General features: G+C 47.9%; 7 protein-coding genes across 7 annotated transcripts; 4 read left to right on the top strand and 3 right to left on the bottom strand.

Moving 5' to 3' along the window:
- Window positions 1-390: 390 nt before the first annotated feature.
- EYB26_007713 (uncharacterized protein) lies at window positions 391-2,023 on the top strand (the record flags this gene model as incomplete). The annotated part of the gene is made up of 3 exons (XM_054266974.1): window positions 391-1,407; window positions 1,463-1,927; window positions 2,000-2,023. The coding sequence occupies 3 exons, from the start codon at window positions 391-393 to the stop codon at window positions 2,021-2,023; spliced, it is 1,506 nt and encodes a 501-aa protein (XP_054122949.1).
- Window positions 2,024-2,312: 289 nt separating this feature from the next.
- EYB26_007712 (uncharacterized protein) lies at window positions 2,313-4,490 on the bottom strand (the record flags this gene model as incomplete). The annotated part of the gene is made up of 3 exons (XM_054266973.1): window positions 2,313-3,446; window positions 3,501-4,307; window positions 4,368-4,490. The coding sequence occupies 3 exons, from the start codon at window positions 4,488-4,490 to the stop codon at window positions 2,313-2,315; spliced, it is 2,064 nt and encodes a 687-aa protein (XP_054122948.1).
- A 397-nt stretch (window positions 4,491-4,887) lies between these two features.
- EYB26_007711 (uncharacterized protein) lies at window positions 4,888-5,308 on the top strand (the record flags this gene model as incomplete). The annotated part of the gene is made up of 3 exons (XM_054266972.1): window positions 4,888-4,908; window positions 4,996-5,176; window positions 5,238-5,308. 3 exons carry the CDS (start codon window positions 4,888-4,890, stop codon window positions 5,306-5,308), a joined length of 273 nt encoding a protein of 90 aa, XP_054122947.1.
- Window positions 5,309-5,807: 499 nt separating this feature from the next.
- On the bottom strand, window positions 5,808-6,558 carry EYB26_007710 (uncharacterized protein; the record flags this gene model as incomplete). The annotated part of the gene is made up of 3 exons (XM_054266971.1): window positions 5,808-6,067; window positions 6,128-6,309; window positions 6,359-6,558. The coding sequence occupies 3 exons, from the start codon at window positions 6,556-6,558 to the stop codon at window positions 5,808-5,810; spliced, it is 642 nt and encodes a 213-aa protein (XP_054122946.1).
- Window positions 6,559-6,890: 332 nt separating this feature from the next.
- Window positions 6,891-9,394, top strand: EYB26_007709 (uncharacterized protein; the record flags this gene model as incomplete). The annotated part of the gene is made up of 6 exons (XM_054266970.1): window positions 6,891-7,020; window positions 7,080-7,103; window positions 7,172-7,252; window positions 7,303-7,896; window positions 7,946-9,071; window positions 9,124-9,394. The coding sequence occupies 6 exons, from the start codon at window positions 6,891-6,893 to the stop codon at window positions 9,392-9,394; spliced, it is 2,226 nt and encodes a 741-aa protein (XP_054122945.1).
- A 571-nt stretch (window positions 9,395-9,965) lies between these two features.
- Window positions 9,966-12,631, bottom strand: EYB26_007708 (uncharacterized protein; the record flags this gene model as incomplete). Its single annotated transcript, XM_054266969.1, has 8 exons — window positions 9,966-10,075; window positions 10,142-10,212; window positions 10,269-11,113; window positions 11,167-11,515; window positions 11,571-11,774; window positions 11,824-11,954; window positions 12,015-12,180; window positions 12,300-12,631. The coding sequence occupies 8 exons, from the start codon at window positions 12,629-12,631 to the stop codon at window positions 9,966-9,968; spliced, it is 2,208 nt and encodes a 735-aa protein (XP_054122944.1).
- Window positions 12,632-13,344: 713 nt separating this feature from the next.
- Window positions 13,345-13,783, top strand: EYB26_007707 (uncharacterized protein; the record flags this gene model as incomplete). The annotated part of the gene is made up of 3 exons (XM_054266968.1): window positions 13,345-13,358; window positions 13,497-13,621; window positions 13,695-13,783. 3 exons carry the CDS (start codon window positions 13,345-13,347, stop codon window positions 13,781-13,783), a joined length of 228 nt encoding a protein of 75 aa, XP_054122943.1.
- Between the last annotated feature and the right edge of the window lie 62 nt (window positions 13,784-13,845).

Genomic DNA, 13,845 nt, shown 5'->3' with positions numbered 1-13,845 from the left:
TAAGCGTCCACTCTGCCGTGCGTGATAGTTACTGTAGTTAACTGCCGACATGCTTGCTTATGAAGCAACTCAACTATTTGACATATCTGCCTTTCTCAGCATCATTACAAATATCCTCCGATGCTCTGCTAATTCCGCGATGTCTTACTATAAGACATGAGGCTCAATTGATCAATCGGGTTTGAAATATTTGAAGCTTCGAAACAAATAAATATTCCTGCGGCCGTTCCGACATCGCTTTTCATGTGACTCAAACATTGAATGCCCCTCAAGACCGATTGATTGATAATTGCACACTGGAACTTGGGATTATTCTACGCGATTTCCCTTCAATACACCCCTGGTGTATGAATACCAAGAGCAGTCATTGAGCGAATTGTGGCCGCAAACATGGATCTCAAGCCCGTTCTGACAGCGCCTGAACCCTATCCCCAGGACGAAGAAAAACGACAAGCAACAACCCCCTTCGCCCACCAAGCTGCAGACAACGACATGAATCTACAAGCTGAAGAACAGCAACTATCAAAAGAAGAGCAACTGCACCTTGAGAAGAAGCTGCGCCTAAAGGTAGATTTGCGATTATGCACAATCGCCGGATTATTATGTAGTCTGAACCTGCTCGACTCCGGAATTATATCGTCCGCTTCAGTGACGAGCATGATTTCCGATTTGGGTCTGGAAGGAAACCGGTATTCAGTCTCGATTTTTATCTTTACTGTTTCCAGCGTGGTGTTTCAATTACCGTCCACTATCGCTGTGCGGTTTGTCGGCCCGCGGATATGGTTTGCACTCATCACGTTCTGTTTTGGTCTTATCACGCTGTGTACGGCATTTGTGCAGACGTGGCGGCAGATGATTGCTCTACGAGTTTTGCTGGGTATATCCATGTCCGGAATCTATCCCGGTTTGACGTATTTGATAAGTACATGGTATACGCGCAAAGAGCAGCAATTGCGATTCGCATTCCTGCAATCTGGCGAAGTTCTGGTTCTCGCAACAGGAAACATAGTGAATTACGGACTGAACCATCTCGATGGCCATAGGGAACTGGCGGGATGGCGGTGGATGTACATTGTCCAAGGACTGATTACATGTCTGATTGGCGTTGTGACTTATTGGTGGATGGTCGATTTCCCTGAAAAGGCTGCCAACTCAGTCTGGTTTCTTTCAGAGCCAGAGATTGAGCTTGCCAATGAACGGATTCGAGCTGACCGAGGAGATGTTGTTCCTGATCCGTTTTCGTGGAAGAAAGTTGCTGTCAATTTCCTGGATCCGAAGTTGTATGGGTTTTCGGTTCTGTTTTTCCTGCTGAATCTTGTGTCGACGTCCATGTCGTATTTCCTGCCCATAATTTTGGAGTCTGGGATGGGCTTTTCGGAAAACGCGAGTATCTTGCTTTCTGCTCCGGTGAGATCTATCTTGTTCCCCTTTTTTGAGGGTATTTTCTGACCTTTCTTTTTAGCCATACTACTGGGCCGTAATCCCAGTCCTGATAACCTCCCTAATCGGCGACAAATTCCGCCTACGCGGCCCAGCAATCATCTTCAACGCCCTTGTCCTAATAGCAGGCTTCCTCATGTTCGGCCTCTCAATCTCCCACCAAGTCACCGTGCGCTACATCGGCACTTATCTTACTACAGGTGCCTATGTGTCCAACTGGGCGGCCCTAAACGCCTATCAAGCCAACAACATCGTCGGCCAGTGGAAACGAGCCACCATCGCAGCTGCCGTAACGGCATGTAATGGTCTCGGTGGAATAGCGGGAAGTTTTATTGTCCGACAACAGGAGGCGCCCTGGTACCCTACGGCGGTATGGGTGTCGATAGGCTCGCATATCTTGATGATCGTGATTGTGTGTGGGTTTACGGTTTATTTCAAGATGGAGAATGATCGGCAGAGAGGGAGGGGGAAGGTTATTGAGGGGACGGTAAGAACCATCTTCTTCATCTTTCAATGTTTTTGTTGATGGATCAAGGCTGACTTTGAACGTTATATTTAGCCTGGGTTTAGGTATACGTATTAGAAGGATGCATGTGAGAAAGTGATTATGATTTGACGACAAAGCTTTAAAAAGCATTGATGGATATGATACAATGTTTGGATTTTTATGAATGACTAGAATATTAACACTCCACCTCAGTGACACATGAATTGGAGTATGATCAAGAAAATATCTTCGCGACTCAATACAGGAATTTGGCCGGGGTATACAACTAACGAATTAATGAAAATGATCAACACGAAACAAAAAGAGCTTCCATATACAGATTCCGCTCCTCTCCACTATGTAAATGAGGTTATAGGTTGTCGATTTATATACCCCTATCAGTCTGCTCCAACTTACTCACCAACCTCTTCATACCCGCCCATTCCTCAGCCGGCACTTCCTCGACAGGACCACTCAACGCCTTCCCGACCTCGAAGACAGTGACAACGCCATCAAGACCACCTGTAGCCACCCTTCTTCCTTCGCGTTCTTCCCATGCAATCTTATTCAGGCTTCGAGTCAATACGCCGCCGCGGCCGGGAGTCGGCTGTGTCCTGACGGCGGGTACTTCCGTATCATGATACAAATCCCATACCTCGACGTTACCCGCTCCATCGACAAGACCAAACACTCCGGGGCGATGGGGAGACCATTTAGCGTCGTAGACGACGTCTTCACGGTTAATGTCTAGTAGCGGGGAAATGACCTGAGGTGTGGATGCTAGCCCACCGGCCGTCGCAGATGCAGCTGTTGTAGCGGGTGGTCTTACGCGCCATAGTTTCACGCTCCAATCCAGACTGGAGCTTAGCATGAGATCGCCAAAATCGACGGGACCACGAGCTGGGTGGAATGCGGTTGACATTACGGGTGCGGCGTGCCCGCGATAGGCGAGGCGTTGGTCTGTACCTGCTTTTGCGCCTGCGCGGTCGTACCGATGGCATGGGTAGATGCCGCCTTCTTCGGTGCCGACGAGAAAGAAAGTCGGGTCAGATTGAGGGAAGGACATTGTTGTTGGGGCTAGATCTTCGGTTCGCGAGGGTGGAGGGGTGGTGAGTTCGAGATATTCTTGTGGTTGGGAGAGCATGTCTACTGTCCAGCCGCAGACGACGCCGTCGGTGGACGCAGTGAGGATGTTGTGTGCGTTTTGGGTGCCGATTATGGCGATGCTATAGACGGGATGGGTGTGGCCTGCGCCTGTCAGGGGAGTCTTTTGGACCGGTGCGCCGCCTCCGGCACGGCTGGATCGTGTATCCCATAACAGGACTTGGCCGGAATATGTGCCACCAACAATCAGGTTAGGGTGGAATGGTGAGAACTTGGCAGTGAGGATATCTGAAGTAGAGTGAAAGACGTATTCAGGGCGGGAATGAAGATGTTGATTCCAGACTTGGAGTAATCCGTCGGGCTCATGTGGTGCAGTTGGGTTTTTAGTATATGCGGCGAGAATCAACTCTGGGAACTTTTTTCACCATCAGTATTGCACTTCATATTTTATTGGGTGCTGTTGTCATACCTTTGGCGAAAAGCTCAAATCGCTGATTGTTCGCTTCTTACTCCATCGCTCATCGTAAAATTGTGTGATTTCCTTTATTCCTCTCCGTTTATTGCCATATTCATCGTCCGCTTCATCGTCCGCATTCACTCCACCGAGTTCGTAGTCTGCTAGAATATCGTACTCCTCATCCAGCGCACGCTCAATCACCTTACTCGATTTCTCAACAAAGTCTAAGAAATCATTCGACGAGGTAACCGCATTGAGTTCATCGTCATTCAATGTGCGAAGAGGGTATCTAAGCTGGCTCGATGATGCCGGTATTCCGTTGCCATTAACCTGTTGAGATGCGTGTAACTCTTCCTCAATCTCCTTGCGGATCCTCTCACGAATATCCTCGTCTCGTTCCCGCCCTCTCCGACTCAGTCTCTTAGATGGCGTAGAAGGGACCTCTTCACTTTCTACCGACGGACCATCTAATATTGTGTTCGGTAAATCCGGCAGATCGTCCGTTTGCACGGCTTTACTATATGTGACCGTTTCCTTTCTTGGTTCAGGGGCGGGCGCTGGTTCTGACACGATCGGACCTGTTGCTTCGGTTTGCGTGGCAACTGATTGTGATACCATTCGAACAGGTGGTGGTGAGAAGGTCTCTGCATTTTCGCCGCTGAGTTGGCTTGCACTCAATACTGAATTAGGGCGGCTGCCTCTTCGTGAGGGGCCTTCTCCGTCTTTGTATGAGGATGATGAGGGTCGATCGACGAGTCGGGATATGAGGCTGTCGAGCTCTGCTCTGCTATCTGTTCGACTAGAAACGGGCGATACTATCTGTTGATTGGATATTGTCAGCGTGTTGAGCTTGGTAAGAATGGAAGATAGCTTGTTTACCTCTGAGGCATCGCCAATGCTGGCTCGATTCTGGTTGAACTCTTTCTGGCGTAATTCTCGTTGGCGCTTGAGTTCCGCGAGCTTTGCCTTTTTGGCGAGAATCTCATCCTTGCGCGCTTGCATTTTTATTGCTGTGTCCTAGTCAATTTGTCAAGCGTTGATGTTTCCGTTGTTGTGCTCATTGAAGATACTCTAATTGTTGTCCATCGATAACATGTGGATCGCGCGGAGAGACTCAGCCAGTCAGAGACGCGGAGTGCCTGCTTGGCCCTTAGGGTTGCCCGCTGACATAATCACGCCTTGGCTGTCCGCTCGCCGGCGGCCCGGAAAAACTCGCGACAGGAACTTCTGTCCTCGATGCAAGCAATTAGTTATTACTTGGAGATTCAATTCTATACAGCCATTGACCCTAGATACCCGCGCGACTCGGCCTTTTGGTATCTAGCCCGGAATTTTCGTTTACTTTCAATCCTTTTGCTGATTTCCTTCCTGTCTCTGAGAGGTGGGATTGCCGATCGTCATGGCTTCACAAGGTGTCAACGTGAGTCGACCACAATCTCTCCGTCATTCGCATGCAGTTGAACTACGAAGAGTCAACTTCTAACGCTTGAATTGTTTTGCTATACAGGTCCTCCGCTGGTCCGCCCTTTTCGGTGGTGTCTTTTATGGTCTCTACCACCAGTCCGCGCTCAACACCCAGTCCAAACAAGCCGAGATCGAACGAGAATACAAGCACAAAGAATCATTGATTGCAAAGGCCAAGGCTGAATGGGCCAGGAAGAACGCACCTGCTGACAGGAAGAACGGTCGTACGTATTGCTCAAATCAACATGAAAATAAAAACACGATTGATTGACCAAACCGCAATAGTTATCACCGACCCCGAAGATCCCAAGTTCGACCTAGAAAAGTTCCTTATGGCCAAGGCGGAGGAGAAATAGATGCGTGTACTCGATAATGGGCGATTGTCTACGGAGGACGAGTGAAGGACGTTCGTGGGTTAATAGATGGCATTCTTATTTCTCTTTCCACACGACTTAATAGATGCCTATGAGAGGGCATTTACTACGAAGGCATATGGCTGAAGCCAAATCTGTATCATTTACATCTCCTTTGTACTTCTTTTTTTGATTGTTCTTCATGGTTCCTGCCAAAATATTGACTTTGTGCGAGTGAGAAAGGAAAAGAATTTTATCGTGATAGATCATTTATCTGCCATCTTTGTACATATCCGGTTTTCCAACGCTTCTCTTTGTACACTACTGGTAATCGAGTAGGGTAGGATATTGCAAAGACATCGTTCCTAATAAACACTTTTCAAGGGATATGCGTGGTGGGTTACGAAATGAGCTGGTCTTGAATCATAACTCGTTAGGTGTTTTGGTTGATAATCGTAAAAGCCATATTCTAACCGCTCTATGGATAAAATGAAAGCCCCCTTCAGCTTCCCTGAACACTCACCAAACCCACGATCCGACTAATCTGACCTAGAGGTTGTCTGGATTTGCCAGATTTGACATGTTCATCAGGTACATGTGGGCGAAACAGTTCTTTGTCGGAATCCCATTCCCATCCTCGTTTCACCAATGTGTCTATTAACTCTGCGTTTTTCTGCAATCCGAGATACTCTGCGGCAGCCTCGGGTCTGATTGATTCGTAGATGCGACTTATGTTTCGGAATGAGTTTTCGGTGTAATAAGCTGAAAAGAATTAGTTAACTATCATAACTCTTTCAAAGTTACCTCCGGGGTTGTGATTACCATCAAATCTCTGAACCACAATGTCGACTGGCTTTGGCCATGGTTGACCTCTCAGTAACGCGTAGGTTTTTGAATATTTGTTTTGGTATATCGACCGCAGTACTGCGATGCTGTGTTGAATAACTGGATCATTCTGGATCAATGTGGAGGGGATACGCTGCGTCAAAGCACGAGCTTCTTGTCTGGTTTCAGTCAGTGTCTGTAAGGAATGACGGGAAATGACACCCTTACATTTCGTCTATGAGGAGATGGGAGAAAAGAAAAGAGGAGTAAAAGACAGTAAGAAGAGTGGCGTCCCCGGTTATTCCAGCTGGGGTGAACTGCTGACAGGCTTCATCCTCGTAGGGGTTGAGGAGATCATAGAGTGCTTCATTCGTGGGTGTTTCTGTAAGCACCTTCTGTAGCTGCTCGAGAGACAGCGGTGTGCCCATTCCGATATTCCAGCAGGGTTTATCCACAATAAGATGTGTTGTTGTGAAGCTGGTTCGAGTAACTAACTAACGTTGATGGAGATGGACGAGTATGCGGGGAGCTCAAGTTAGGTTAGCCTACCGCCAACACGGAGATAAATGATAGACCCGCACTCCACTTGGCTTGCGTAGTCCCAAGCTGCCATTCGCCAAGACCTCCAAAGAGACCTAGCTGGCCTCATCTCCTACAACTTCTTGATCGATACTGCGACAACAACACAACGCCCATGATATATCTTCATTGGGGTTCCTTTCCCTTAGTTGATTGATTTTCTTGTTTGTTACCGGCCGTAATGGCCTCCACAGCAGTCGCCCCTTTCTTAAAGGGAAACACAGGGAGAAATACTCGCGGCCTCCTCCGCATCGTCATTCTATGCACCATTGCTGCCGCTGCCATTGCCAGTCGTCTGTTTAGTGTGATTCGTATGCTTTCTCAATTGACATTCGACCGTTTAGTTTATATCTGACTGACTTGTGACTAGGCTTTGAAAGTATTATTCACGAATGTACGTGTTGGAATTACCCGATAATGAGTGTTGGCCCAATTGATGCTTACAATAATACCATTGTGCAGTCGATCCCTGGTTCAACTTCCGAGCAACAAAGCACTTGGTCGAACATGGCTTCTACAGTTTCTGGGATTGGTTTGATGACCGTAAGTGCCGACATCAGAGTTGTAACGATGTGATGAGCTGACTGTTTCAGGGACGTGGCATCCTCTCGGACGTGTCACTGGTGGTACTCTCTACCCCGGATTGATGGTGACCAGTGGTGTGATCTATCACTTCCTTCGATTCCTTACCATCCCGGTCGACATTCGCAACATCTGTGTCCTCCTCGCACCTGCGTTCTCCGGCTTGACCGCATTAGCAACTTACCTCCTGACCAACGAAATGACGACCTCTCCTTCCGCTGGTCTTCTAGCTGCGGCATTTATGGGTATCACACCTGGATACATTTCAAGATCCGTCGCCGGAAGTTACGACAATGAAGCCATTGCCATTTTCCTACTCGTTTTCACCTTTTTCCTATGGATCAAGGCCGTCAAGAACGGCTCCATCATGTGGGGAGCTTTGACTGCGCTGTTCTATGGATACATGGTTTCTGCATGGGGTGGATACGTTTTCATCACTAACTTGATACCATTGCATGTCTTTGTGCTCATTTGCATGGGCCGATACAGCTCACGTCTGTACATCAGCTACACCACATGGTACGCATTGGGAACGTTGGCCAGTATGCAGATTCCCTTTGTTGGTTTCTTGCCAATCCGCAGCAGTGACCATATGGCTGCCCTCGGTATGATATTTCTGGGACCTAGTGTGCTATAATTTGCTAATTTTCATAGGTATCTTTGGCTTGATCCAAGTGGTTGCTTTTGTTGATTTCATCCGAACTCAAATCCCCGGCAAACAATTCCAGACTCTCCTGACCTCCTTGGTCCTACTTATTTTCGGTGTTTCATTCATCGGATTGGTCGGTCTGACTCTCTCCGGAATCATTGCACCATGGAGTGGTCGTTTCTACTCTCTCTGGGACACGGGATACGCCAAGATCCATATCCCCATCATTGCCTCTGTGTCTGAACATCAGCCGACAGCATGGCCCGCCTTTTTCTTCGACCTCAGCTTCTTGATCTGGCTGTTCCCGGCAGGTGTGTATATGTGCTTCCGCGAGCTTCGCGACGAACACGTCTTTATTGTCATCTACTCTGTCCTTGCGAGCTATTTTGCCGGCGTGATGGTGCGTTTGATGCTTACCCTCACCCCTGTTGTATGTGTTGCGTCCGCGATTGCATTGTCATACCTCTTGGATACCTATTTGCTCCTCAAGAGCCCAACACCTGCCAAAGACGCTCCTCCCGCGAAATCATCGGATGGACTACGAAGTGAGCGTGGCACTGTTTACGGTATCCAATCAACATTTTCCAAAGTGTTCACAGCTGCCTCTATGTCGGCCTACCTTTTGCTTTTCGTTGCTCACTGTACCTGGGTTACGTCCAACGCCTATTCCTCGCCCTCTGTCGTGTTGGCCAGTCGCATGCCTGACGGCAGTCAGTTTATCATCGATGACTACCGTGAAGCATACTACTGGCTCCGTCAAAACACCGAACAAAACGCAAAGATCATGTCCTGGTGGGACTATGGCTACCAGATCGGTGGTATGGCCGACCGACCAACCTTGGTCGACAACAACACCTGGAACAACACACACATTGCCACCGTCGGTAAAGCGATGAGTTCTCGTGAAGAAGTCAGCTATCCTATCCTCCGCCAGCATGACGTTGACTACGTCCTGGTGGTCTTTGGAGGGTTGCTCGGCTACTCCGGTGACGATATCAACAAGTTCTTGTGGATGGTGCGTATCGCAGAGGGCATCTGGCCGGACCAGGTGAAGGAGCGAGACTTTTTCACTGATCGCGGCGAATACCGTGTCGACGACCAAGCCACACCTACTATGCGCAACAGTTTGATGTAAGCCCCTCCCGATTTATCCATGCATCTCTCCTTCTAATCTCTAAACTAGGTACAAAATGTCCTACTACAACTTCAACAACCTCTTCCCCGCAGGTATGGCCCAAGATCGCGTCCGAGGCGTCCGCCTCCCTGCCGACGGCCCCCAACTCAGCACTGTAGAAGAAGCATTCACCAGCGAAAACTGGATTATTCGAATCTACAAAGTGAAGCCACTCGACAATGTGGGGCGCGATCACCAAAGCGCCGTGGCGTTTGAGAAAGGTCACAAGAAGAAGAAGAGTATGAAGAGGAAGGGGGCTCCTGTTTTGAGAGTTGAGTAGATCAAGTCTAGAAGCAAGACTGTGAAAGTTTTGTTTCGTCTTGGTGATTGTTTCAATTATATGTTTTACTTTGGGGAACACGCTACCTATGTTGATATCGTATAGATATAACTATCTACATTTTGACGGGGCCAAAAATCTTTCTGATACGCATCATTTGTTTCGCATGATCATCTTTCTTTGTATGATAATACGTATAGTATAAATAAGTATTTGCTTTAGACCGGTTTCACGAAAACAGACCATGGTTTTATTCGTCTATACATTATAGGAATCAATGATGGAAAAGGCATTACTCAGTGAAATCCTGCAAAAATTAGATAGGTAATATTCCTAGTATACATATGTCCATGCATTCATTTTCATATCGCATTCGATAATTCAAAGAGGAAAAAAGATCATCCCAAACGCTCCCCAGCCATGTAAAGTACGCGCCATGATTATTGATACACACTCACCACCCCCCTAATATCCCTTGCAGACCTGTGAAGCATACATAAATCTGTTATTCTTGATTGTGGCTCTTTCCAATCAAAACGCAGTTTGACAAGCTTGCATTAGTGGTGAGCTGTTATTGCACACCATTAGTACTGCTAGGCAGCTCTCGAGGTTGTTGTGCCGCAATAACTTCAGGCCGCCATTTCGAGAGGACTTTGCTGGCTGCTGGGCGTGCTTCTTCGTCTGTTGATGGGCCATTAGAATGCTGGTTCGCGTACAGATCCGGCTGGTGGGTATTGATAGACTTACAGGTATTGTAGATCTCCTCCAAGGCATTGAGACATATCTCTCTCGACGGTGGTCTGAACATTACCAAATAACTAGACAACAATTAGCCCTCGTCCCTGCAGTCAAGATGTTAGTATAGTAAACTTACTGTAAAGCCTGAACACATAAATTGATGCGTTCCGGATCCATTGCCAAAGTCTGCACACGCCCAATAATCGGCAACGTAACCTCCGGAATCTCACTCAAAAACCTGATCAAGATCTTGACATCCCGCGCATCAAGATACGGCAATATACCGCCCAACAGCCTTAAAACCCATGAATCGTAGTGCAGCGGTACGGAGATTTCCTCGCTTTTCCCACGTTGTGATGCTGCAGCTTCCATTTGCATGCGGTCATTGTACCATTCTTCATTGAGCCACATGATGCCGATATTGATTCGTGACCTAAAATCTTCGAGGATGTGCCGGTAAAGCAGTTCGCGGATGTAGTTTGATATTGTGGGTCGACCGTCTGAGGTCTGGATTTCGCCGGCGGCTGCTTCCAGTTTTGCGGGTGCGCGTGTCGCCATGCGGACTAGCATTGTTATCCATGCCTCCTTGGTGTCGAGGGAACCACCGGCAAGACGCGCGAAACCTTTTCGATCTGAGGAGGACGGAGATGAAGCTGCTGCTGCCCCGCTGGCGGTGGCAGGTTTAGTAGCTGCTTTGAAGGGAGTTGCTATCATCATCTCAAACACACGATCAGCGGCAGCGCGGCCAATTTCATTTGCTTCGTTCTCTGTCAGGGGTGGAGGCCGGCTGAGTTGGAATGGACCTAGTTCAGGCTCCAAGTCAAATACAGGGGCCGCGATATCCTGGACTTCGGCCGAGGGGATATCCATTGGTTGATATTCGGGTTCGTATTCGTCGTCTTCTTCTTCGGGTGGTGCCTGGGCTTGTTGGGCTTGTTGGGCTTGTCGTGCGATTAGTGTTTGATACCGACCTCGGATACCCTAGTATTGTCAGTTTTCAATTTTCTTTATAGTTGCATAAAGTAGTTACTTGCCTCAGTTGCTTGAGCAAGAGCATTGGGATCAACACGTCCTAGTACCGCTACAGCAATCTTGACAATTAAATCAGGGGGCAACTGCTTCACGTCGAAAGAGGACAGTCCGATATCTTCTGTGAGAGTATACAGTTGAGAATAGCTGATAGGTCCATCGGGAAGAGGAGGAATCTTGATTAGAGGAGGAGTTTCGACACTCAGTTTCGCTCTCTTAGCATTATCGAGACCATCTATTGGCTCAACTGGTAGTGCGCGTTTCCGGGACGATGCATCGAATGCTTCTATGCAGTTTTGTGCCAGTCGTTCCATGTGTTGCTGCATCTTTCCAGCTAGGGGGTGATTAGGGTTTCTGTAGAGATAATGTCAGATATATGTCTGAGGACTCGTCGATACTCAAAACGAACCTTTTCAGTAGATTGATTAATACAGCGCGTGTCGTCCTCTCCATTGACTTGATCTTGACACGCATAGTAGGTGTCAAAGGCCCGTGATCTATTTTGATAGGGTTGAAATTCAATAACGTTTCCAGGATCTTATTAGCGATTGTAGGACGAGAGCGAATCAAAATCCCCAGACAGTTGATTGTGGCGTTCACAAGGATTGCATCACTATACTCCGTCAGCCAACTAGTCCTAGACATGGCGTAAAAGAACTTACTCGGAATCGTCTTGAAGAACAGTAAGAAGTCGATCTAACAACCCGGACGCTTCAGCTTCAAGATTCGGTATCGAAAGCAGTGGATGAGTCCTAGGCACAATTGCAATAGAAGTCTCGTTTCTTTCAGGTCGCTGCAACACAATAAATCAACACATTTGTACATATATCAAACTCACGAAGGCAGTACGCACTCGTGGATCAGCGATCGGCCCCGGCGTCTGGGTATGAACGACCTTCTGCACAAATTTGATACAGCATACCCTGACCGGATGTGGCGCGGTGTCCATTCTCTGGAGTATATTATGTTTTATTGCTGTAATTTGATCCCACATAGCTGTGTCGTTTGGATGGTGGATTCTGGGCGATCACCAGGTTAGACATTGAACGAATATTGACGGGCTACATCAGTCCGGCATGCGAACGTCTCTACGATATGCTAAAGGGAGATTGATGTCAGAACGATAAAAATCACGTACATATGCCTGAAAACAAACGGATACAGACTCGACGCCGTCTGCACCGTACTCTTAATTACCGCCACATCCTGCGCATCATTCCCTAGGTACTCGTTCAACGTAGGTAACACGGTACCAGCGAGTTGTTCCTTTTGATCCGAAGGTAGCGTTGTATTTGCGAAGGTCTCTGCGAGAAAATCTGCACCCCATCGTCGAAGGTCTAATCGCGCATTTGCGCCGATGATAGGCAAAATGCCCTGTAGGACTTGGGGGTAGAGTGCGGCATCGGATAGGACGAGGTTGCGAGCTGCTTCGAGCTGGGTTAGTTGCTCTTTTAGGTCGACTTGAGCCATTGTGAGGTGGCTCTTGGCAGCTGGAGCAGCCACCTGCTAGAGCGAGATTCTATATGCGCCTCGATAGGGTTCAGTAGAAGTCCGGTTGATTTCGAAGCTTGGGATGGACGTAACGCAAGAGCTCTCTTTAGTCGCGTGTCGAGATGAAAAAGGTAATTTGCGCGGAACAATATGAAATCGGGACGAGAACGAGAGTAAAGTCGAGTCCGAATGGGCCGACTAGAATAATCCGATTTAGCTACGGAGAGGGTAGGAACGATGTTGAGCGTCAAGAGGGAGGTTGAAACCCGACTGTTTTATTCTTGGCTGAGCAACCAAGCTTGACGGAGGCCAATTCCCGTTGATACTGCACCGCCACATATTGAACTTGTCGACAGCTGAATAGCTCCAACAATATGGGACAAATTTGCTTTTTCTTCCTATGCTAAAAGCAACAAAATATAGGGACTTATGGAAATTATTTTATATGCAACATGAGACTTCTCATTACCCAATGGAAGCAACAAATGGGCATGGTCGTCTCTGAATCTAGAATCTTGCGCCACACCATATGATGCCAAGCCTGCCGGACGATCATCAAATGGTGGCTTTCCATCTTTCTCCGACATCCGCTCATTTCCTTCGAGACCAGTCAGTCGCTTCTACTTCCTCTCACGTTCGCCTACTTCAATTGCAACCCTCTCACTACAAGCGCGCTCGAACTGACCATCAAGATGCCATCCGGACTGTACGTCATGCCTCCCCCTCACGCAGCACCTATCAAATCCCATATGGCTTCGACAATCATACCCCTCTCCCTCCACCCTCTCGCCAACGCAAATATCGTCATTGATAAACCGAAGCTAATACTCTCTACCTAAAACAGCTTCAATTCAAGTTACTACGGCAAAGATTACCGCGCCGGGGCCGCCTTGCTGCGTGCTCGACGACCATATCTCGTTAGAAATGCATTGACGGGACTCGGTCTTTGCGGGTTCATCGTTGGTGTTTGTACGTCTCCCCCTTCTACCAACAATCTCGACGTATCTTGATAGGAATTGAATAATTGATTGATGGCCATTAGATGCATTCACAATCCGCGCAGTTGGTCAGGAGGATTTCTCGGATGTCGTTGTTCCGTCAGCGCCGGCTGCGAGCGAACAGCAGAAATAGTCTCCCGACTGTCCTTACTATCAAAACAACAATGTACAAATACTTTCGACCGATTTGATGGA

Source organism: Talaromyces marneffei, chromosome 6 (assembly GCF_009556855.1).
Source record: "Talaromyces marneffei chromosome 6, complete sequence".
In the NCBI taxonomy this organism is placed as follows: domain Eukaryota; kingdom Fungi; phylum Ascomycota; class Eurotiomycetes; order Eurotiales; family Trichocomaceae; genus Talaromyces; species Talaromyces marneffei.
The sequence above is the reverse complement of the archived record's forward strand: the minus strand, read 5'-3'. Positions and strand labels throughout refer to the sequence as shown.